Source organism: Notechis scutatus, chromosome 3, assembly GCF_049901735.1.
Source record: "Notechis scutatus isolate UNSWTSFEM ecotype Mainland chromosome 3, rNotScu1.2, whole genome shotgun sequence".
Lineage (NCBI taxonomy): Eukaryota > Metazoa > Chordata > Lepidosauria > Squamata > Elapidae > Notechis > Notechis scutatus.
In genome coordinates this window covers 81,253,599-81,280,015 of record NC_142011.1, presented here as the reverse complement: position 1 = coordinate 81,280,015, position 26,417 = coordinate 81,253,599, and the positions used below count along the sequence as shown (strand labels likewise).

At 40.1% G+C, this 26,417-nt stretch overlaps 1 protein-coding gene across 3 annotated transcripts in view; it reads left to right on the top strand.

The window, feature by feature from the left end:
- Positions 1-26,417, top strand: part of LOC148131253 (uncharacterized) — a 301,801-nt gene that overhangs the window by 24,367 nt on the left and 251,017 nt on the right. For all 3 annotated transcript variants that reach the window (XM_087960575.1, XM_087960576.1, XM_087960578.1), the window contains exon 2: positions 14,992-15,113. In XM_087960575.1, coding sequence (XP_087816701.1) covers positions 14,992-15,113 — 122 coding nt within the window. The remainder of the gene's footprint in view (positions 1-14,991; positions 15,114-26,417) is intronic.

Here is a 26,417-nt window from a genome sequence, read left to right as displayed (position 1 = left end):
CTGGCTTGTCTTTTTCATTTTACAGAAAAAAGAGGCAGCTTAACTATATCGAGTGGAGTAAACCCTCTGAAGAGTACAAAGTTGTTGATTTTTGTTTCTGGCAGAAGACTGAAATTTTGCAGCCGTGCCATTTAGCTAGAACAATAAAGTGTATCACTTAACACCTTCAGTCTATAGACCACTATAGCATTTCCAGAAAAAAAAAAAGAGTCAGTGTCATGCCCCCGTCAGAGCCTGAATTCACGGAGAAGGATGAGCTGGAGCTGATGGAGATCGAGGGGGTGGCTTTGTTGCCTTCAAAGGAATGTGGGGAGGAGCAGGATGAAGCAGCCCAGGGCCCCTCAGGATTGGAACGGCTTGCTAGCAGGGAGGAACGGGGACAGGATGACCGAGAGAGGGCAAGCAGTGGAAATGAGGAGCGACAGAGCTCAGGTGATGAGCAAGGACTGCCCCTTCCTGATCCCCAAGCACAGAGAGAAGACAGAAGGCGGGAACAGCGCAGGCCAACCCAGCGACTTGTGAGGAGAGCACCCCATCCCTCTTCAGAAGGCACACCTTGTTATGAACTAAGTAAATGCATTTAATAAAGCTTGACAACCTTGCTAGAAAAGCAGGCTCGTAATCCTGCACTTCTTATTGGCCCATAAATAGCGAATCATGATTGGTCCCTTCTGGGCAATCTGATTGGCTAATAACGGGTCGTCTCCCATTGGGCACAGTTTAAACGCTCCAACGCAATCCATTGGTTAATGGGACAGCAGCCAGCTCTATAAAAGAGCTGCTGCTGTCCAAGGCTTTTGCTCTGTTCCTGATAGTTAATAAAGAGTTGAAGTTCACCGTTCACTGCCTCGTCTCCGTTCCTTGCGCCCATGCTCAGAACTTAACACACCTGAGGACTGAGATTTAAGGAAATACTGTGGAGAAGGGCATTGTTGGCAACAAATGCTGAATTGGTAGAATTTTGTGTGCCATTGCAGACGTCTGGCGTTTGCAGGACTGCTTGCCTTCTTCCTTGCTTTGTGGACTCAGCGCCTTGTTCCTTATTTCACAGACTCATTGCTTCTTTAGTGCTTCATGGACTCATTGCTTCTTCCCTGCTTCATGGCCCTCATTCCTTTCCTGCTTCATGGACTCAGTGCCTTGTCCCAGGTCATCACAGGCAGTATTTGAATCTAATTCAGGGAATCCCTCATGATCAGACATTTTGATGCTGTGGAATCCTCAAAGCTTTACAATGTGCCTAAGAAGTGTGATTAACAAAAGGAGAAAAAAATATTGCCTGCTGGAAAGATTATTTCAATTTATGCTTGATTTTAAGGTCAGTGTGGGATTGACTTGTTCTAGTTTTACAGGTAGTCCCTAATTTATGACATATAACAGCTTTAGAACGAGAGCTTTACAGCCCCTAAAGCAGTGGTCCCTAACCTTCCTGGCTTCATGGACTGGCAACGGCAGCAGCAGTGGGAAACAGGATGGTTCTGTACAAGCTTTGTGGGTTTGTCTGCTCACCCATCACTTGTGCAACCCTGTTCCCATCAGATCGTGGCCCAATACAGGGCCATGGCCCGGGGGTTAGAGACCCTGCCCTAAAGCACCTGTAGCTGTCGTAAATTTACACACCACCCTTGGTCACATGACCGCATTTCAAGTGCTTGACAACCCATTTACAAATGGTTGCTAAGTCCCCTATGATCACATGATTGCCATTTGCAATCTTCTCTGCTGCTTCCCAAGAAAGTCAGTGGTGAAGCTGGCAGGGAAAGCTGCAAGCGGAGAGGATGGAGGATTTGAGAGCGGTTCCCCCAATGCGCTGAGGTATTTACAACATTGAAGGAATGAAATTCAAATCTGGTGAAATTGCTAATAAATGCCAACTTTCTGAGCCATTCAGAAAGCTGCCTTTCACTAGCATTTGTGGAGGAAGAAATGCCAGTGCCAGCCTTCTGAAATCCTCAGGAGAAGAAATTCTCTTCCAAATCTTCACTTACATTAAATTCTGTAAATGTGATGGCATATTTGAGGATGTTGTTCGTTGTAAAGATTTCCTACAGAAAATCAAACATTTAAAAATCTTTTATTTAAGATACTAATATCTATCTGGAAGAAAGAAGTTTAACTGTCCTTTGGTTTCTCTGCATAAACACTCCCGCCCAATGCAGTGAATTGGATTACATTATCTTCTCCCAGCAAAGTCACTTGGACAGGAGATTCTAGGAGTTGTAATCTGACACATTAGGACACTTGCCAAAGAAAGTAGTTTAAAACTTCTATTGTACAAGTGGTATTTATTTAATGTTAATGAATACTAGAATAATACTTCCAAGGTTTTCTTGCAGGGCTATTTCAGTTTCATATTATTGTATGTGCTATGCTTATTTCTATTAATTATTTCTGTGGATTTAAATACAGTGTGTGTGTGTGTGTGTGTGTGTGTGTGTGTGTGTGTGTGTATATCAGGATACATTAATAATAATATTCAGACTTCTGCCATATAATTGTAACTATCTCCTGCGTATGCCTCCTAAACCAAATCTCTAAAAATATTATCAAACACATTTAAAATTGTTAAGTTTCGTCATTGTGCAGTACTTTGGAATGTCATTTGGATTATTTATACAATTATTCTAACTGTACAAATACCCTTGGTCATTTATATTGGTCATCCAGACCGAGCCACACGTTATAGGAATTTTTTTAGGATTTTACCTTTTTAAAGAAATGACCGAACAATGATAGGGCAACATGTCCTTCATAAGTATTAACAGCCAAGCTATAATGCTTTCAAGGCTGGCATGGCCTACTTCTCCACTGGCAAGATGCATAAATCATAAACTGTTAAAGGACTGAGTCATACAGTAGGGAATCCAAAGCTCATAGCCTATGTTTGTGGCACATTTGATTTTATATGCATGTATGTGTGTTCTTAAATGCATAGAACTGAATAAAGATGGCATGAAACAGAATATTGGATAATTTATACCTTTATCAAATGTAATAATTTCCCAAGATTTCATATAAAAATTTCCACCATCAAGATGCAACTTATCTAACTGTATAATTTTCCTTTCTGGGAGGTCCTTGTGTAGTAATCTGCCCAAGCAGCTATTATTACAAGGGACTGAGAGTGAATGGAAATTCGTCTATAGATTAATATAATGAAAACAAGTATTTGAGCACTACTATTATTCCAAATTCCAATATTGGGAACCATATCCCAAAGTATGGATAATCAGATGCTTCATTCAGTCCAATCCCACAGGCAATACTTTTATCCTTTTTCCTGGATGTCCATCCTCAAAATTGCAGTGGTAGAAAAACCTGCTAATTTTCTGCAGAAAATCCACTAAATAAAAGCCTATTTTTAAAAAATAGCAAAAAAGAGGCTGCAAATTTTCAGCCTGTCTAGCTCAGTGTCGTAGCATGACCTCCTTGTTTCCTAAAGGCCTTCAATGTTTGAACTAATTATAAAAGAAAGTGGCCCTCAGTTACAAGAAAAGTAACTTGGCATGACCCAAGCATTAATAATCATGGAAAAACAACTGTAACCTTTAAGATTTCCCCAAACTTAAATTTTAGATGATTTTGGAAGCCATATTCCTGAGAGTTTCTTAGAGAATATTTTAACAAATGGCATTTGGATGGGGCAACAACTTGAAAGAGATGCTCAAGAATTCAGCCTTTTCAATGGACAAGAAGAACCCTAATCTGCTACCCTGATTTGGAGTCAGTCATACAACCTTGTATACTCAAAACATAATAAAACCCAAGCATTTTCTATCACCTTTTCAAGAAGAGCACATGTTTCTCTTTCATGGCTTGAAGATACATGAAGAATATATATTTAATTGAAGGGAAAAGATACCTCCCTTTCAGGTAGACCAGGTCAGGAAAGAGGCATCACATGCTACTTTAGGCTATACTAACAGAATTTTGAAGGCCTGACAGGAGGTCTTTTTCACTTTGTCTCGTACCAGTGACAGTCAAGGTGGGCAATCTTGAGCTTCTTTCTCACCCGTTCCTGTACTAAGTTCATATTTTCTGGGCTAAGGTTGAGTTTTTCTAATGGTTGCCACATTTTTTTCAAAATTATTCCAATATTCCTTTAAAATACTGATGAGAAAGGGTTGTGAAACCCTTTCCTATTATAGTTCCTTCCCTTTTTCCAAAGTGAATCTTTTTTATCCTTTGAGAAGGAGGGAGTAGCAACTAATATGTAGCATTTTTGTCACACAATCACTTAGTCCCTTCAAGGCTTTCAAAGTGGTCCGCTTGAAAATCTTATTTGCAGAGAAGTTATGAAGAAGCAAGCAATATCCTTGTGTACCAAACCAAACTTCATGGAGGGAGTGGGAGGAGGGTTGAAAGGGAGTTATAATCACAGTCTCATTTTATCCCCTTCATTTTTCTTGAGAAAGAAAGGAAATTGAGATTGCTTTATAAAATTAAAACTAAAGAACTTGGCTCTGAGGTGATGGTTCAGTGCAAAACCATACTTACCTGTGCCTCTTCACTTGTTGTTTTCATACTACAGCATTCAACTGTTGTGTTTCCAATCACTCTTGAGAGGTTTTAGTTGGGCCCTAGTACCTCCTGGTTCCTTCTTTGCACTGACATGATTAAATAGTGGAGTGTGCAGAGTACATAATATGTTGGTGCAGAGGGGAGGAGGGAGAATGTGCTTCTTTGTCAAGAGTTCACTGGAAACATCTGTTCAATCACTGAGAGGCCAAAAAGGCAAGAATAATTTGAGGAAGGGGGAAACAAAGCAATCGAGAAGTTAACACAATACAGCATACTGTTAACCTTTGAAGCACTAGTGAAATGAAGATACTGCTGGCATTAGAAATCAGGCAAAGCAGATGGGGGGGTGGAAATGGGACATGTCATTTATCCTTTTATAAGTATATGAGATTTTGGGCTGCAAGAAATCTGGAAGATCAGTAGATAGCACCAAAAAGTTAGGATTTTAGGTATATTTTGCTGCTTTCTAGTAGCACGTGGGATTTTTACAATCCCAATCTGGTAGTCTTATTTTTTGCATAGCATAAGTAAACTATCAACTTTCCTGTTGCAGTAGGAGAAGCAGATGATCTTAATCATGTCATGAAAAAAAAAGCCCAATGGTTGTGTTCAGACACTACCCTGTTTCCTAGCTGGTGGAAACAGTTCTATGAAAGTACTTATAAGGACACAGAGATGTCTACACCTAACCTGGAAGTGATCTTAGAAGGTATGCAACAACACAACAATGTATTGAACACCTGAGGTTGGAAACCACCAATGTGGCTTGTTAAGAATCCAATTAAGACAAATATGTTTTTAAAGTGTTTTACCCGACTGCCCTGACGGCCCAGGGGGGCCTGGCATCGGCCCGCCGTTTCGCAGCCGGGGGGCCGCCCTCCCACCCTTTTGCGGGCTCCCACCGCCCCCCCCCACCCACCCATGCCCCACCCCCCGGTGGCCCCACCCACGGTCGAGGCCGCGGGCGGGGGCCCCCCCGGGGGGGGCCCCCCTCGGCACCCCTCCTTCCACCCTCCGCCAGCGCCCGCGCCCAGGCGCCCCATCCCCACCTCCTTCCACCCCCCCCCCAACTCGCCGTGGGGACGGGAGGGGTGGGGCGCCGCCACGAAAGCGCCACCTCCTTGCGGAGGGTTTTTGTTTTTTGTTTTCCCAGGGAGCGCGCTTTCTTGGGTCTCCGGTTCCTGCCCGACCTCCCCCCCCCCCAGACTCTGAGGTGTGTACTTTTCCCCAAGCTCCTGCGGGAGGGGGGGCGCCGGGCCCTCCTTCCTGACCCGCCCCTTCTTCTCTTGGCCCAACGGCTAGAGAAGAGACCGCGACGCTTGGGCGAGCCCTTGCGGGCCCGCTGGAGAGAGCGGCCCTCTTCCCAGCGGCATTCCCTCCTGAGAAACAACCACAGCCGGAAAAGGACCGTGCCTGACGGCCCCCGCTCCGCCCACGCCAGCGCCGGCTCCCGCGGAAGGGCCCCCCAGCCCCCACGGGCCAGCCAGAGCCGCCAGCCGCCACCGGCACCAGCGAGGAAGCCGGGAGTTTCCCCCCCCTTTCTCTGAAAAGTGGGCCCCTTGGAGCAAGTGGGAGGTGGGAAGACACTCGACGCAGGAGGGCCCCCGCTTTTTGCCCTGACGCCCAAGTGGGGGTTTTTTGTAGTAACCCATTTGGATGGGCTCGTTTCCCCAGTCTTACGCAACGGTAAATCTCTGCAGATTGGAATTTTAGTTATACGCAAGATGCTGAAAAGGAATTATCTGTGGGTTTTCTCTTGAATTTCTGGATTAGCAAAATTGGTTCTACAGATGCTAAAACAGGGTAAAATTACTTAGTAATCATTCTCTGGGCACTTACAAGCTGTAAATGTGCACCTAGCGTAAAAGACACTCAGCTTTAGAGTTGCATTCAAAGTCATGTTTTTATAGTTTGTTCAATATTCTGAACACAAAAACTCTCTGCAAACAGAAAGCATATTATTCTTTAGAAAAAACTGAAAACTCTGCAGTGAAGATTGCTGGCTTTATTTCAGCGTGAAGTTTGCATGATAACAAGCCCTATGTAAGCACCAGAGAAGAAGTATAATGAAATGTGACTGGAACAACATTTTTAACTTTGAAAATGTTTTGATTTGTCAGGCTATCCCATATATCATCATATTGTTCGGTGAAAGATTCAGCTATAACAGTTTCATTATAGATAACCAGCTAGGACTTTGAAGTAGATTGGTGATACCTCACTGACATGTAGACAATTCCATTTAGAGTAGATCTTGTCCAGGAAAGGAAATGCCAAGAGGCACAGCTTCTTTGTTATGGCTCCAGTTCTATGAAAAAGAAATTAGACTTGACCCATTAATGCCACTTTCCAAAACTGATTAAACACAGCTCTTTGCCTGGTGGATAAGAGGACTCCATCTGCTAGTTATGTTATGATACTCTTGTTGTTTTATAAATGTATTTAAGTATTCATTATTAATTGAATTTTAATTTCAGTTGATTAAATTATTTAATTCTTAATGTACACTTGTAAAATGTATATATAATGTACATTTAAGTGTGGTGTATCTGTGTGATAAATCACCGGGCATGCCTTGTAAAGCACTGCAATATATGACAGCACTAAATACATAAATAAAGCCTGAAAAATGTTAATGGGAAATATATCATTCCTGCAGCCTCCTATCCTGATACTTTGGTCTCAGTGTTTGTTCAAGAGCCATGTTGGAAGAAGGTAACAAAATAGGCAAATTAGAACTGTAATCCAGATGTTTACCAGGCAGGTAATTGTGCCAAATGTTTGCGGTCAACAGGATATGGTATACATTTCTGTGAGGTCCAGTTCAGAATCCTTATTGTCCATTTCAGTGTTCAACCAGCCAACTTTGTAGTTAGTTATTTGTAAGACATGTCTAAATTCCCATTCTGTAATATATTAGCTATCCTTCTAAGAGTAATATTTTAAGAATTCCACAATTTTTAATGCTTATCACTTTCTTCTACCTAATTCCACCCCCCCACTCACAATTCTGCCGTTAAAATTGTTAAGAATTTGTTCCATCATTGTATAGCCAAACAAAGATTTGGTTTCTCTATAAAATTCAAGCTACATTTATTGGTATATGGTTTAATTCAGAAATAATGTTAAATACCGAGTGAGGGTTTTTCTTTTAAAAAATAACAATCTTGTAGCATTTTAGATAGAATATGAGATGCCAAACTGAAGATGGCTGTAATAGCATCCAATTTGATTTTCCTTCCATTCAGTCCCACTTGAAAACATATAATCAGTTAAGTATTGGTTAATAAGGATGAGACTAAGAAAAATTCTAAGAGAGTCATCTTCAAAGTGTTTAATTGCAGTAATATATGCAACGTGGCATCCAAGCTTTATTGGGGTTCTCTTAAAGGCACTTTATTAATCCTAATATATTCCCTGTTTGAAAGCTAAATTCTCATTGCATCTTGATAAAACAAGTTAGATGATCCTGTAGAAGCTACTAGTAATAAAATAGTGCCTAAGACAGGGGTGTCAAACTCAAGGCCTGGGGGCCAGATCCAGCTTGGGTGGGTGCTTAGATCTGGCCCACAGAGCTGCCCTGGAAAGAGCGAAGGAACTGCCCATGGTGCCTTTGCCAGTGAAAACGGGCTCCCAATCTCCATTTTCAGTTAGGACAGACTCCTGCAACCCTTGGCTCTGCGGCTCCGTTTTCACGGACAGAAGGTTGCAGGAGGCCGTCCCAGCCAAAAACGGAGATTGGGAACCCGTTTTCACTGGCAGAGCACTCGGGCCACCACAGACATCTCTGGCATTGATGTCAAGCTGGCCACGCCTACCCCAGCCCCCTGAGGTCAAACACAACCCTGATGTGGCCTTCAGTGAAATCGAGTTTGACACCCCTGGCCTAAGAGATAGGCATGTAACAGTAATCTGCAATGCATTTTTTTTTACATCGTTGACAGACTCAACGATGCCAGAGCTGTCAAAATGTATTCCATAGAGGCACAAAGTAGGGGCCTAGAACATAGTTATCTAGTATTTGTGGTTCATTGCTTTAAAAAATGATCAAAGGAAATGTTTTAGAAAGATACATTAAAAACCAGAGTATCTATTTTGGAAAGCTAAATTCAAATATCTGAATGTCAAATCAAGGTTAAGGTGTCCCTTGAATTGAGCTTGGAACTTCATGGACATGCCTGTGTAATTTTTTTTAAAAAAATATTATGGTTTACCATTGTTTCCTTCTCGAATGTTTTTGCCTTTCCAATGTCATCCACTGCCTTGGTTTTTTTTCCTGTGAGTTGCTCATCCATGTACAATACCAAACACAAACCTGTCCGTCCACTGATTAAAAAAGCCACGGAACACAAGAAGATATCAATACTGAGTAATGACATGCCCTATATTGAGAGTGATCTACACAACCTTATCAGTGGCATAATCTGGACAATCAGTGAATAATACAAATCAGTGCTGTTGCTCTTGCTGCTCCAACATCCAGCATTGGAACATAAATCTAAGGCTTAATCACACCGCCTGGTCACCTAATCCCTTTTTTTTTTTTTTGAGGGCAATAATGGATAACATTAGTCTTTATTCACTTTGTTTCATTGCAAAAACAACTACAAGGGGTGTTTTCCTGCTGTAGTCTTAAAGTATTTGGTTGTGTTGTTTTACTTCCTTATAAGCTAACTTTAGAAGTTTATTGACTACTTTGCAGAGGAAGAAATGTCCCCTCAATTCATTTTCAAAGCATTCCCTGAAGAAAGGATTTGATGCCTTGCTTGATTTATTTATTTAACGTATGGCAAATACATGGACTTATAGTGGTTCAAATGTTAATGTCCAGTCCACCCAGCCATTCAAGGACAGGGTGGTCTTTGTTAAAAAAAATCAGACATTGGGTCAGTGTAAGCTTTGGATGGGCATTCGGACACAATGTGATGGATATTATATCAAGGAGCACCACAGTCACATTGAGGGGTAGAGACAAGACCCCATTTGAGTCCTGGCAGATACCATGTTGTATACGGATCCTGTTCCAAGTTGACCAATGGAAGGCCAAAACCTGGCACCTTTTCTGTAGGGTCATCTTTGTAACTGCCCGTATCTGGGCATTCAGCAGCCCATTTGGCTTTCCCCTGTGTGTTGATGTCAAAGTTGTTAGACAGCTGTTGTGCGATGCCAGAGAGGGCTTTCTGGATTTAAGCCTGCCAATTGATAGATGAGGAAGATCAGCATGTACAGAAAGAAGTGGGTTTCTCATTGTACTCCTTCACTAAGGCTTCCTGGCTTCGTAGAGCTGGTGATGCAATGTGGCTCAAGATGGGGAGCCAGCAAGTAGGAGTAGATTTTATACAACCGCTTATGATGCTCATTGTATCATTTAGTCTAGCATCGATCTTGCTAGTGTAGATTAAGACAAACAGGGGCGCAGTATTCAGCTGTGGAGTAGACCAGGGGTGAGCTGCTGGGGGTTTGCAGGGGTTCGGGAGAGCCCCTAGCTAAAATTCTGTACAATTCAGAGAACCCCCAAATCCCACTCCTGACTGGCCTTGCCCACCCCACCCTTCCCAGAAGTCCCCACGAGGCCCATTTTGGATGCAGGTAAGTGCAGGGCGCATGTGGAGGCTCGGGGAGGGCAAAAAACAGGCCTCCCAGAAGTTCGGGAAGGCCAGAAATGGGCCTGTTTCCGGCTTCCAGAGAGCCTCCAGAGCCTGGGGTGGCCATTTTCGCCTTCCCAGAAGCTCAAGAAAAGCCTCCAGAGCCCGGGGGGCAAAACCGCCCCCCTGCAGGAGGCCAACTAGGCCACGCCCACCATGGCCATGCACACCAAGCAACTGAGCAGAGAACCCTTTGCTAAATTTTTGAAGCCCACCCCGGAATAGATAAACCCTAGTGCTGATATTCTGAGAGTAGGGGCTTGCTATAAGGATATATCAATAGCACAGTGGTTAGAGTGCTTGTTTTGCATGCAGGATATCCCTGCTTGGAACTCAGCAAAAATAGGGTGCCATTTTATTATGTGTTTTTTCTTTCCCAGGCTTCATTTTTCCTCAACTTTTTTCTTTAAATAAGTCACTTGAGATAATAGGAGACAGTTTTGAAGGCATATTTCAGAGGAACAAATATCACCCACATTTTAGCAAGTATATTGCCATGGTTAGTGGTAATATTAAAAAAATATTTTAAAAATAGAAAATATTTAAAAATATTTTTAATTGTCCAATAATGAATTTGTGCATGGGCAGTCTTTTAATTCCTATCTTCTTCGAAGTAATTTAACTTTTTTTCTTTGAATCCCACCAGCTGTGCATACTCTTTAAATTACATGGTTGAAAAGATCTACTTTGGTTCATATCATTTCTATACAGGCTGAGTCAAAAAAAGACTTCATTTCTGTTTCCTAAATGCCAGTTTTATGCAGGTTTTGGATTCCCTTAAAAATCACATATTGTGTGTGCAGGTTTTTTAATGAACAAACTAATTCTAGTGCATAAGTTTAAGACTAACTGCATTCCAATCCATTGATTAGTCTCTACTATGCAAATTAGGTTGTTGATAGTCTATAAAAATAAAGACTAATACAATTTTTCATTGCAGTTATTAGCTGATAGTTGATTGGTTGTTCTTAACTAGTTGAGCTGATCGACCTGAAATGTGTCTTTCACTTCTTGAAAATAAAAAATAAAAAATCAGAAAGAACAAGAGAGCAAGAGTTTCATTATTTAATTCTTGAAGTGTGTGTATGTGTTTATACTCTAAGAAAACGACCAAATTGGAAGTTCAGGTGAAAAGTACTGCATCCTGAGGCTATTTTAATTTACATGCCCAGTCCTTACTCAGCAGAACATTATAAAAAGTGAAACTAGATTCGGGTCACATTTTGCTGTTTTTGAACAATTTGTCATATATATTAAATTCTCGTATGCTTTCTCTATCAGACACCTGGTATTCTTCTTTTTCTACTGCATTGCTAAAAACATGCATTTGACTTGCAAGTGAAATGGAAATCAATGTGCATGACAATCTTGCTTTCTCAATACAAATATAGGAATGAATGGATGATTATTTCTTCTGTCGCTTTGTAAATATCAGATTGTATTTTTGTATAAATCATCTTGTTAGAACAGATTAAGGTCCACTACATGTACAATTCACTTTTCCTATAATAGCCAGCAAGTTTCTCTGGGAAACTTACAAATACAACAAAAAGGTTGCTTAGTATTGAACAATTAGGCATGCTATATACATATTTCTTGCTACTAACCATAATAAAAGTAGCTTGGCTGACATTTGGTAGACTGTCAGGGTTATTTACAAATTAACATAGGGTCAGTGAAAAGCCTTCCTTATGGACAATTTAAAGTTCTATCTATCAGTGGTGGGATTCAAAAAAGTTTACTACCGGTTCTGTGGGCGTGGCTTGGTAGGTGTGGCAGGAGAAGGATACTGTAAAGGTGGTATTTGCTGGTGCTCGAAACTACTCAAAATTTCCACTACCGGTTCTCCAGAACTGGTCAGAACCTGCTGAATAACACCTCTGCTCTCTATCTAGTCCAGAGGTGTCAAACTCAATTTCACTGAGGGCCGCATCGTGTGCATTATGGTTGCCCTCAAAGGGCCAGTTACATATACGACTATGGTGACTTACAGTGGCCAAGTGGGCATGGCTGGGTGGGCATGACTGACTTGATGCTGCCTCCTGTGCACGCACTCCAGGGGGAGCACCTGGCCAGACTGGGGTGGCAGGGGCCAAGGTGGCAGGGGCTGGTCCCTCGCTGTTTCCAGGGCAGCCCTCCAGGCCATCTAACCACATCACATCCTGGATCTGACTGGCCTTGAGTTTGACATGTCTGATCTAGTCTATAAATTGGCAGAATTTTATTCCAGTGTAACAGGGGTGGGTTTCTACTGGTTCTGTCCAGCTCTGTAGAACTGGTAGCTCTGAAGAGCAGCAGACATAGAACCGGTTCTATGTTTGCTGATGTTTGTGCCCACCCACCTACCCGGGCTCTTACCTGATCTCTATTTCCTGATTTTTCAAGTTCAGCTGCCAAACGAGGCACAGCTGCAGTTAAAAAAGCAGGAAAAGAGGGCTGTTTCAAAGGCTGCTCCTGATGACGATTTACAGGTGCACAGCTCGCAGCATGCAGGGAAGCACATCATAAATCACCGAACCTCGTAAATCCCGAACCGGTAGTTAATCCTGTCATATCCCACCTCTGCAGTGTAACATTTGCTGCGCCCAGCGATGATTCCTGTTCTGCCCGAATACAGAGTTGGCAAATAAATATATTCTTATTTCTGATGTATGGAGTATATCAGCAGCAGGAATTGGTGGGTTCCTCTGGATTTGTAGTCTTCCTAGCTCACCACCAACCAGCAGATGTGGAGAAACACCTACCAATCAATCTACTTAACATGGGATGGGGGAATTTAGACAGATGCCTAAACTGTGCCGAACTTTCTAAATTGCTATAATTATTTCACATGGATTGATCTCCTTTTAGAGAGAGGATCAGCATCACAGGTAGTCCTCAACTTGCGGTCACAATTGAGGCCAAAATTTTTGTTGCTAAGTAACACATTTGAGAAGTGAGTTTTGCCCCATTTTACGACTTTTCTTGCCAGAGTTGTTAAGTGAACCATTGCAGTTGTTAAGTTAATGATACAGTTATTAAGTGAATGTGGCTTCCCCATTGACTTTGCTTGTCAGAAGTTCACAAGAGAGGATCACATGACCCTAAGACACTGAAACCATCATAAATAAGAGCCAGTTGCCAAACGCCTGAATTTTGATCATGTGACCATGGTAATGCTGCAATGGTCATAAGATGAACAATGGCCATAAGTCACTTTTTTCAGTGTCGTTGTAACTTTAAATGTTCACTAAATGAACTGTTGTGAATCAAGGACTATTTGTACCGTTAAGTACTTTAAGCGTTGTTTTGAATATAACTTTTATTTCATTTAAGTACTACAGTTAAGGGGATTCACATATGCACACTTTCACTGATATTTCAAGAACAAACAGAAGGGAAATTTGTCAGAGGATGCACTAATTCCCCTCACCTCTAGAAAATGATAAATCGTGGTGGTCAAGTCTTCCGGGTTTTCTAACTGCAACATGGAATACATCAGGGTTTAGAACAAAAATGGGATGTCAGCAGTGGTAGTACAAAAATGGTCATAGCTGTTCTGGGCCATGGCTTGCAGAAATTGGCATGAGGGGAGCCAAGTATTCAAAAAACGGATTCAATAATTATGGGCCAGTTCTGTCAACCAGCCCTGCAAGTACTGTATGCTGATCAGAATAAGGTAGTCTCACCACTCAATGAATAATGGTTGTATGTCTTAGGTATTTGATAGGTGTACTGTTTCTTAATCTGGAACATCGCAGTCTAGTGGAGAATACAGAAGATATGGACTCATACTAAAGGCCAGAATAATTTTCTCTTTTCTATTTCATTATATATCAGTTGGTGAGAATGGCCATCACCTTCAGTTATGAGAGGTATAAGTGAGTTGCTTTTCTGCTTCTTTCACATGAATAAGAAAATAGTCTAGACCAGTGATGGCGAACCTATGGCACGCGTGCCAGAAGTGGCATACAGAGCCACTTCTGCCAGCATGCGAGAGGTCTCCCAGAAAAGCCCTACTGCGCATGTGCGTGCGCCACACACCCACCAGCTCATTGTCAGGTATCTGACGCGTATGCGTGGGGGGACACAGGAGATGCGCACGTATGAGCGTGTAATTTTTGGCACAGGAGCCCAAAAAGGTTAGCCACCACTGGTCTAGACACTGCAGTCAACCATACCTTCCCTCTATGCTTAGCTTACTTGGAAGCTATTTATCAATGTTCCTTGGTTGGATGTAATACATTGTTTAACTCCATAAAGTTTGTTCACATTTCACTTTACAAAGCCTAGATTTGATTGTCCGAATGCAACTATGTATTGTTCAGGGCCCACACCAGCACCTCTCATACTCAGGGTAGGAGTAAAGAATTTTAGCCCTGGAGCCTTCAAGGTCCTTTATGAGATGAGATCTCACCAAGGAATATAGAACTGTATTATTAGAACGGTGATATTTCTTGTGATTTAATGATTGGGTAGTAAAAGCGAAAGAATACCATTTGCAGTCGAACATTGCAAGGGGATTTGGCTGATATTAATGTTTTACTATCTTTCTTTAAGAAAGACAAATACACATTTTTATAAGGAGCCTTTCAAAGGACCTAAATATATGATTGCTGACATTTTGCCTCTAAGGACCGTTTTGAACGTATTATCTCCAGAACATTGCCCCAATCTGACTATTTAAAATATAATAAGTTCGGAAAACTCCCTTCAATCTGTTTTCAATTGCAGATCATGGCAACAATTTGAGAGATAACTTTTAATTACAATAATATGAACCACATGGGCAGTTGATTGATGCAAACCTGATGTGTTCTCTTACTTTATTAATCTTTTTAATTAGAGTCAAAAGAATGTTTTATCTGCCGGGAAGGAGATGAGATGGGCCGTGACGGTCTGCTGCACTTCTGTGACTGCAAAAATCTCTTTGCTCACCAGAAATGTCTTTTAACTTGGATACAAAAGGTAGGAGAACTGATGTAGAAACTGGTCTTCCCAATTTTGCATCTTCAGTCTTATATTCTTTCGGTGAAACATCTATTGTGTCACCCTTGTATTATGGATAAAAGTGCAGTAAGACTTCAATGGGATTTTTAAAAAAATGTATTGGATGGATATTGTTTTTCAGAAAAACTTGAAAGGGCAAAATTCTCACACAGTCGTATACTACAAACCATGATGGTGAAAAACATGGCAAAACATGCATTGTAATGTCAGATGCAAACCCCAGCCTTTGTTCTATACAAGAATTAAATCTTGTTGTGGCTTATCCAACCTATTTTAACTTTAGTGAATTGTGTGAATGTAGTCAACACATATATTTTTTTCCTAAATTGCCATCAGATTTGATTAAATAAGAGATACTTCTCAGAGATGCAGATTTATCTATGTTGGAACCAGTAACTAGTATTTTCATTGATTTAATCCCAAAATTTGTGAGGTAGGTAAATCTCACAAGCTCTTTGTTCACAAATGAAATTATTACTTTTGGGGAAGGGTTTCTGCAACCATGCAAAACCCTGTTATAATGTCTGCAACCAGAAAAGGTTACTGACTTTTGATCAGTGTATATTTAAGAGTAAAAGGTTTTTCCCCCTAATTCTCAAGATTTAAATATTACATAAATATTCATTTTTAGGCAGCCATTAAACATTAATGACATCAAAGTAACACCAAAATAACCAAACGTGAATCCTGACATCACAATGCAAGCTCCATCTTTTTGTACACGTGCCACGATATTTTACTCAAGAATGTAAGGGGTGGGAGTTTCATTTCATCACTTTGTACATATTATACACATTTGAGCACTTGGTCCTTGTGGATCCCATGGATCTGTGAAGAACCTAACAATGCTGCACTTATATTTACAAGGTATCTTGAATAATTTATTAGTACTTAGATTCTCTTTGATTCTAAAATTTTGAAGTGTTAATGAAATTCAGTAACAAGATAAAACATTGGGATGTTCTGCAGATAGATGATAGATGGATAGATAGATAGATAGATAGATAGATAGATAGATAGATAGATAGATAGATAGATAGATAGACAGTAGATAGAATATAGTATAAAGATATATAATAAATAAATGTCATAAACTTAGATTTAATATATGCAACAAATGCACATTTACTTTTGGAAAGATGCTTTTCAATCCATTCGTACAGATGCATTGAATTTGAAGCAGAAACAATCTTAATTAGGTAGCTACCCCTGTATTTAAGAAATCCTTTCTAGAAATAATTTGGAATTGGAACCCCCAACTTTAAGTATAATTTTTGCATAGGAAAGATTTATTCATGAAATGAATAGGACCTACTAAAACAAGCAACACACACACACACACACACACACACACACACATATATATACATGCAGGTCTTGGCATGTTCGGGTCTTTTCCCATGTAAGATTGAGAGTATCTTACATGGGAAAAGACCCGAACACGCCAAGACCTCCATACCTGTACCCATGAAAATCTACGAATATATATATATATATATATATGTGTGTGTGTGTGTGTGTGTGTGTGTGTGTGTGTGTGTGTATATCTTTGGTTATTCGGGTTTTCTCCCGCGTAAGGTTGGAAGTATCTAGGCAACGTTTCGATGAAGTCTCATTCATCATCTTCAGGCTTCTGTCTTCAGCTCTGTGCTTCTCAGAGTGATGTGAGCTTGCAGCTGCTTCTTCCTTTTAACTGCTAGTGGGGTGTGACTTGATTGGGTGGGGGCTTGGCTGTGTTCTGATTGGGTGGGGTGTGTTCTCATTGGTTGGGGGTTTGGCTGTGTTCTGATTGGTTGGGGGTTGGCCATGTTCTGATTGGCTGGAGGTGTGTTCTGTTCAGGTGGGGGCTTCGTTGTGTTCAGGTTGGTCTTAGTTACTGGGGATTTGAGCTGGTGAGCTGTGATCTTGCTGTTTGGCTTCGAGTTCGTGGTCGTGCTGCATCTTCATGGTGGGGGTCAGTTCGCTTCATGTATGGCTCAGAGGGGTTTGAAGTGGGTAGTGATGCAGCTGCAGTGCGGCTTCTGGTCTGTGGTCGTGTCTCATCTTCTGTGTGGGTGTGAGTCTGCTTTTTACGTGGAAGTGTGGTGGTGGCATCTTGTGTGGCCCTCGTGGGTGTGGGTCTGGTGTCATTCATCATGTTAGGTACTCGTCTGTTCATGAGGGCGGGTTTCCAAATGGCTGGTAGCGGGAGGTGTCATCTCTTTTATTCATGCTGTGTGGGCGTTTTCTATCTCTATGGCTTCTCTGATTATTCTGTTGTTGAAGTGTTCGGTTTTGGCGATAGTTCTGGTATTTTTAAAGTCAATCTCATGTCCTGTGGCTTTGAGGTGTTGGACCAGGGAAGAGGTTGGTTCTTCTTTTTTGATTGAGTTCTTATGTTCTTCAACGCGTGCACTTATTCTTCTGTTAGTTTGTCCAATGTATGTGGTGGGGCACGCGGTGCAAGGGATACATTGGACAAACATACATACATTGGACAAACTAACATATACACACACTATATACACACTATAACAACTAACTATACACACACACACAGAGAGAGAGAGAGAGAGAGAGAGAGACGAACACAATACAGAAGCTTGATGATGGCAGATGAGATTCTGCCAAAACATTGCTACAACTTTAAAAGCACAACTATAATGACGTGGGAAAATGCCCGAACAAAGCTGAATACCATACATATAAATACCCACAAAAACTTAAGAAAACATATATATATATAAGTTTTCGCAGGTACTTGCATGTATGGTATTCAGCTTTGTTCAGGTATTTTCCCACATCATTATAGTTGTGCTTTTAAAGTTGTAGCAATGTTTTGGCAGAATCTCACCTGCCATCATCAGGCTTGTGTATTGTGTTCGTCTGTGAGTCAGACTTTCACAGCTGTCTCTGTTTTAAATTTGGTGCTAGCCTACTGCGTGCCAGAATGGATTTTTCTTTATCCTCATTGGTTGGGAGTCTTGGTCTGTGTTTATTGGTCTTGGAGTTTGCTGTGTTCTGCTTGATTGGTGTTTCTAATATCTTCTGTCTGTTTTGTAGCTTTTTTTGTCTTGATTGGCTGGCAACATTGTGTTTCCTGTATTGGAGACTTAGTGTGGCTTGGCTTTGGGTAAACAGACGGCTATCATTTAATAGGAAGCTGGGTTTCATCTGGGTGCCTGGTTGGGGTGTGTTACAGCTGGAAGTAGCGGGGGGAGGTGTCTGTTTGTGCCCAGGTGTTTGCTTGGCTTGTGGTGTGGAGATTTTTTTGTTTGTGAGTGCAGGCTTCCAGATAAGTGACACTCTGGTGGAGTCATCTCTGCTATTCATGTTTTCAGGTCTTTTTTCAATCTCTATGGCTTCTCTGATAATTCTGTAGCTGGGGTTTTCTATAGTGGCTAGGGTTTTGGTGCCATTGGAGTTGATGCTGTGGCGTTCATGTGTTGGACTAGTGAGGAAGTGTGTTTCAGCTTTTTTACTGCATTTTTGTGTTCCTCCAGGAGGGTACTTATTCTTCTATTGGTCTGTCCAATGTATGTGGCAGGGCATGATGCGCAGGGGACTTCATATATGCCTTGGTTTTCCAGGTCAATTTTATATTTGGGGTTTCTTAAGATGGCTGCTATTTTTCTGTCTGTTTTGAAGGCAGTCTTGATGTGATGCCTATGTAGTATCTTACTGATTTGTGTCTCTAGTACCTCTTATGTAGGGCAGGACAGCTGTTCCATAGGTCTGTTCATCTTCTAGGTCTCCATTATGTCTCAGTGTGTTTTTGTGCATCAGGCCTGTGATTTTGCTTTTGTGGAAGCCGTTGGCTCAGTGTGTTTTTGTGGAAACTGTTGGCTGTCAGTACTTTAGTCAGGGTGCATAGTTCAGTCTTTATGTGTGTGTTGTCTGCCAGGCATTTGGTTCTGGCAATTAGTGTTTTGGCCACGGAGTTTAGCAGGAATACTATGTGACCTTAAATTCCTATGCAGCTGCAGAGACAACAATGCAACACCGACCTGCTTCAAATTAACATTTCATCACAGCACAGCAGCTACTAAATGTATCCTGAAAAGAACTGAAATGGCTCTACTCAGGAACGAGCTCCACAGAGATTCCAACTCGATCAGTTAAACAAAGACCTCCTAACCCTACACCTGGAATTGAGCAACAAAATCCACCCTCTACTGGACACTTCCGGTTTGTCGGCTTCGTGAGCGGCAGGGATTTGCGAAGCTGCGCGATCCCTGCCGCGCTAGCCGTTTTTGGGGCTCCGACCCAGACGGGTGCGGAGCTAGGCTGCCCTGCAGGGGCAGCTGAAGGTAGGGGATCCGTAGAAGGGTTTGGGGTTTGCAGACCCCTCCCGGCCGGCAGAACCCCTTTTCCCAGGACGGTGCAGCGGCGGTCCGTAATGGCCGCCATAAAGAAGCTGGCAGCCGGGTAAGAATGCGCAGGAGGAAGTGGAGAAAGTGCTTGAAAGGAGAAAGTTTTTCTTGGCTCCTAGGACTCTAAGACATATTTAACAAAATTCCTGAAAAGTATGACTTTCTGAATGATACCTTCGAGAAGAGGAAAAAGCGGCAGTTTAATGGTGCTGAAAGGATAGCTTACCCTCTTTTCTACGGAATAAAAAGTGAATATTAAGAAATCTATTTTTTTTAGGTGAAAACTGGCTTTAAGCGATGAGTGGGAAAAGAGAGGACTAAAAAAAATATTTGTATGCTAAGACTTTGTTGGAGGAGATGCCTTAAGGATTGAAAGACTAAAATATATTGCAATAAGATTTTAAGAAACAGATTTGGACTTTCTTTTCTCTGATTGATACTACCCTAGGAGGAGAGAGTGGGAACTCTGTCTTGGTTTGGACTGACTGATAACTTTGGGATTGTCTTATTTTTCCTTTGGAATATTCTGACTGTTGTAAGAGAAAAGAAAAGAAAAGATTTATAATGGCTCCTTCTATTGAGGAACTGAGAAAAGATTATGAGCAAGCAAAAAAAAAAATGGTAAAGCTGGTTTGAAAGAAGCCTTCCTTTTTTTAGAAATGGCGCTTATTAACTATCAACAAACATTGCAGCAGATGAAGACAGCAGAAGAAGAAGAAGGAGAGGAAACCATCTTTAATAAATCTCAGAACTCGACCAAGAGGGAAGGAAGAGGGAAGAGAAGAGAAATAAAGGACTTAAGATTTAAAAAAAAACATTTAAGAAAGGGAAAAACAAGGTGCAAAATCAATATAAGGATGGTAAACAAAAGGGAAGAGGAATACGACAGAGAAGGGAAGCCAGTAAGGCAGAGGCTAGAAGAAGGGGGGGTAGAAAGGTTTGTTGGGAGAAGAAAGAAAGGGAAAAGGTGGAGAAAAACTACAAAGTTTTGAAATTAAATGGGAAAAAAGGAATTTTTTTAGGGATAAAGGATAAGTATAATTTCTTCAAAGAGATTTTGCAAGGTACATAAGATGATATGGTAGTATTGTATTAGAAATAGAAAACTTAAATGGCTTAAGAGTTGATAAGAGATTAAAATGTTCAAATGTTAATAATGATTGGTTTTAAAATATAATATGAGGGGAGATTTAGAATATTGAGCTTTAATTAAAGAGTTTAATAAGATTATGGGATTGATGTTATTATAAAATTTTCATTATAGTATTTGTTTTTAATATTTAGATCTATTGTTTAACTATGTATTTAATTATTTTGGATGTATTATTCAGTTAGAATGTACCAAGCAAAATCAGATTGGGTATTCTAAAGATTAATTTGATTAATTTAGTCGGGAGATAGAAAGGCATCATACTCTGATTAGTGATTTCAGGAGAAATTTCTTTTTTTTTTAATAAGGAATGAGACAAAGGTACAATAAAGAATGGACAAAAGATACAAATATAATGACTCAAATTAAGATGATTAATTAAGATAGAATTAAAAAGAGTGAAATATGGGGAGAAGTTAATATAGAAGATTTAGAATGGTAAATAAAATAAGTAATGATATGTAAGATGAGTATGAATACAGTTGAAGTCCATGAAGAAAGAAATACCTGGGTCCAAGTTACTTTCCAAAAAGATCTTTTTTTATGTTTTGTGTGTTGTGTATATATTTTTTTGGGTGGGGGAGAATTAATGAAACCTTGCAGAAATATAGAATGAGAATAATGGTAACTAAGTCAGAAAGAAATAGATGAAATAATAATAATAAAATGGAATAAGAGTAAAGAGAAAGAAAGAGAAAATGGATAAGAGGTTTTTGTATGTTTATATGGAAATGGTTTAAAACAGAATTATAGTTTATCTGACTTGTTAAATTTATAATGGAAAAAGGTTTAAATATGTAATGGATAATGACGACTTGTGTGTTTTGAAAAAAATTAATAAAACTTGTTTAAAAAAAAAAAATCCACCCTCTACTTTGGGACAAGATAAAACAACTTACAACTTGGAGAGCTGAAACTGAAACCACTTACAAAAATGACAAACTCCTGAAGAAACTAAAGAAATTAGAACATGACCAGAAAGCTCCCAACAACTCACAACAACACCTGAAACAATTAGTATACAATGTTTTCAACAGAGAACTCACCAAAACAGAAACAGATGCCCTAACTAAAGGATTCAATTATGCTATAGCACCCAAAAAAATCCCCAAAGAATCCATCATATGCGGAGTGGAATCCAGCCTAACTAAATTAAATACAGATGAAGCTGATAGAATAAGACACCAAGTCACTAACCTCCTATGCACAAACAAACCACCCAAAAGCAACTTGCACAAAGAGGAACTAAAAGCTCTGCAAGCCCTAAAAAACAACAGCAGCATAATCATACTTCCAGCAGATAAAGGTAGTAGAAAAGACTACGAAACAAAATTGACAGACCTACTCCAAGACTCCACATACAAACCCATAAACACGGACCCAACCACATATCTGGAAAAAATAACCAAGAAGAAAATCATAACCAGCAACATGAGCAAAGAGATCCAACAGACGATCATCCCAAGAGAAAAATCTTCCAGATGCCCCAAACTATACGGCCTCTCCAAAATACACAAAGAAGGCATACCTCTCAGACCCATAGTCAGCTCCAGAGGAGCACCACTACAAAATCTAGCAAAGCAGCTACAGCCCCATGCTGAAGCAGCAGCTTCACCTATACAAAACTCATACCACCTCTTAGAAATGATCAAAGATTTACACGTGGAACAAAAAGAGCTGCTTGTAAGGTTCAACGTGGTTTCACTATTCACTCAAGTCCTGATAAAAGAAACTCTTGAAATCATCAAAAATAAATACCAACCATCTAAACACCTCATAGAACTAGCAGAACACTGCTTAACCAACACATATTTCATATACAAAGGACAAAGATACAAGCAAATTGAAGGAGCCCCTATGGGATCACCACTGTCACCCATCATTGCAAACCTATTCATAGAAGAATTTGAATCCAGAGCCCTAGTCAATGCCTCCCACAAACCCAAACTATCATTAAGATACATCGATGATACATTTGTTATTTGGCCCCATGGAAAAGAAAGCCTAAACAATTTCCTAACACACCTAAACAGCACACACCCCAAAATCAAATTCACCATGGAAACAGAAACAAACAACTACCATTTCTAGATGAACTAATCTACAAAAAAACAGATGGCACACTAGGAAACACCATATACTAAAAGAAAACACACACCAACCGCTACCTCAACGCCCAATCCCACCATCACCCATCACAGATAAACTCCGTGGCCAAAACACTAATTGCCAGAACCAAATGCTTGGCAGACAAGACACACATAAAGACTGAACTATGCACCCTGACTAAAGTACTGACAGCTAACGGCTTCAACAAAAGCAAAATCACCGGCTTGATCCACAAAAACACACTGAGACATAATGGAGACCTAGAAGATGAACAGACCTATGGAACAGCTGTCCTGCCATACATAAGAGGTACTAGAGACAAAATCAGAAAGATACTACACAGGCATCACATCAAGACTGCTTTCAAAACAGACAGAAAAATAGCAGCCATCCTAAGAAACTCCAAAGATAAAATTGACCTGGAAAACCAAGGCATATATGAAGTCCCCTGCGCATTATGCCCTGCATTGGACAGACCAATAGAAGAATAAGTACCATCCTGGAGGAACACAAAAATGCAGTAAAAAAGCTGGAACACACTTCCTCACTAGTCCAACACATGAAAGCCACAGGTCATAGCATTGTCCTCAATGGCACCAAAACCCTAGCCACTATAGAAAACCCCAGCTACAGAATTATCAGAAAAGCCATAGAGATTGAAAAAGATCTGACAGCATGAATAGCAGAGATGATTCCACCAGACTGTCAATTATCTGGAAGCCTGCACTCACAAACAAAAAAATATCCACACCACAAGCCAAGCAAACACCTGGGCACAAACAGACTCCCCCTGATACCTCCAGCTCAAACACACCCCAACCAGGCACCCAGATGAAACCTAGCTTGCTAATAAATGATAGCCGTCTGTTTACTCAGAGGCAAGCCGCACTAAAAGCCTCCAATACAGGAAACACAATGTTGCCAGCCAACCAAGACAAAAAAAGCTACAAAACAGACAGAAGATATTAGAAACACCAATCAAGCAGAACACAGCAAACTCCAAGACCAATAAACACAGACCAAGACTCCCAACCTATCAGGATGAAGAAAAAACCATTCTGGCACAGCAGATGGCTAGCACCAAATTTAAAACAGAAACGGCTATGAAAGTCTGACTCACAGACGAACACAATACACAAGCCTGATGATGGCAGGTGAGATTCTGCCGAAACGTTGCTACAACTTTAAAAGCCCAACTATAATGATGTGGGAAAATATCCAAACAAAGCTGAATACCATACATATAAATACCCGTAAAAACTTAAGAATATATATACTTAAGAATATACATACATACATACATACATACATACATACATACATACATACATACAGTGCATTGTGAAGACATGGGAAGTCAATCCATGCTGAACAATAAATGCAGGTTAGGGGGGCACGTGCTGATAATCTGTGTGTGGGATGGAGACAGAATCTGCAATCAAAGACAGAATAATGTTATTAAAATCACACATGTTTTTTTTTTGTTGGAATATTGACCTGGAGAAGTGGATTAGAAGTAAGGGTCTTCAAAGGAATGACTGGTAAAGTACATTCTTTTCAAAAGCTGAATGAGGTTCGTGCCTATCAAAAAAATCCATGGTGTGTAGAAAACAAAATGCTTTTTTAGACTTCCTTAGAATTGCATACTGTATGATAATTACAGTCATAATGTGTCTAACCAGCTCACCTCCTCCTTTCGCTCTCTTTTGTATATCTGTGTTGGTAGAAATCTCTATAAGTAATTATGTGTTTACATGCCTATGTATACACGTATGCAGGTTTTATAATATCTGGCTATAATGAAGACTAATTGGAAATGAAAACATTAGAAATTGCTTGATGAGATTTTTAAAGTTTGCAAACATTTGATAAACAGGCAAAAAAAAAAAAAAAGAATATGGGAAGGCCAATATTTTTTTTAAAAACTATTTTAAAAAAATATTAGGCATCTTGTGGGTCCTACACTACATTTATTATTTGTCTACAATTTGCCAAAATTTAAACTAGCACTGATTTAATCCGGCATCCCCTGTAATGTATGGGATAAAATTCTATTGAGAAATAAATGGCTAGTAAAAAACATAGCACTTTTTTTTAACCAGCAGAGTTTTATGCAAATAATTTCTGAGCATTTATTTATCACTTATTTCCACAAAAGTGGTCTTCTGCAGTGGCCCAAGAGTCTCCCCCCCACACACACACAAAAATGGTAATTTGACTCTACTGTCTACCGTTTAGGAACTCCATGAAATAAATCTAAAGATACTGTGTTTTGTTGTTTCAAAAATATAACATGTGGGAAACAGCTTTCCGGCCCAGAAATGCACATTGTGCCCTCTGAATGACCCCTTGGTGGAGACACTCTTGTGTTTATGAATTAGTAATTCAACAAATGGGTCTCCCCTCATGTTTTCATCTGGAAATATTGCAGTGATCAGAAGGATTGTTTTTGCCCTGTTGTAATAACAGATATAGGTTACTCACAGGCCTGGCTTGTACCACAAAAATAGCCTAGGTTAAAATGGGTAATGTGGTTTGTGGTTTGGTATATTATGGGCATCCAGTCATTGTTTTAATCTGCTGTGTTAACTAGGTTTTGTTTTAAATATGATGTGGATTATTTGTTAGGGCAGAACTGTTGGGTGAACATTCTCGGTTTTGTTGTCTTTAGTTGGAGGATCAGTATGTTGTGTGAATGGAGAAATAGAAAAACTCCCTTTGTTTTTACAGAAATAGCATGCATTTTTTAGAAATATAAAGCAAAAGATTGAGATTGTAATTTTTTTCTGTATTCTACCGAGCTGAAAATGTCACTACACAGATGTCACTACTTTTTTCTCTTTAGTTTAGTTCTGCACTTCTCTCTTCTTCAACTTTCTTAATTTCTGTTTCTATTTGCATTTGATCTTAAAATAAGCCTCAATAAAACTATTAAAAGAAAAGAATTTTTTTTAAAAAAATGACAAATGGTGTTTGCAAGAGTCCACAAGAGGTTGGTGGTTTGTTTTTTTTTGTCCACTGAGTCCTGTGCAGGATTTCTTGCTGTTTGTACAGAAGCTCCATCCTGAGTTTATAGATCCAATGTACATATTTCACATGAAGATTTCTCCCCTCAAAATACTGAGTAAATGTTTAAATATTAGGCCAGAGTAAATGCTATGTTGGAGACTAAGAGTTTACTGCCACTTCAGTTTACTGATGGATATGCTTTTGGCCAGACTCCTAGGTTGTATGACTTCCTTTCAATATGTGCTAATAAGATAACAGATGCAATAAAGAGTTAATAATTTACAGGAGAGCTGTGCTTCAACCTGCCCCCTCAACTCAAGAATATGAGGCTAGTGAGTGTTTTGCAGGTTTTGTTTCATCCCAGGATTCTTAGAACGGTGCTTTGGCAAATGTTTCTGCAACCGGGTTTGTCCTATCTAACTTATTAAACACCAAATTTAGTAATAATTATTGTAAATTAACCATCTGTTAAAGAGAAGGAATATCTCCCTTAACCCTCACACTGCCAAATGCTTTTTCATGTTGCTTGAAACATTCCGTTGGTGCCAAAAGAATGGAAGTGGCATTAGCCCAAATTTAATGTGGTTTTTCCCCCCAAATTTTGACTAATTGTTGGAAACTTTTCCCTCCTCACATTTTTTT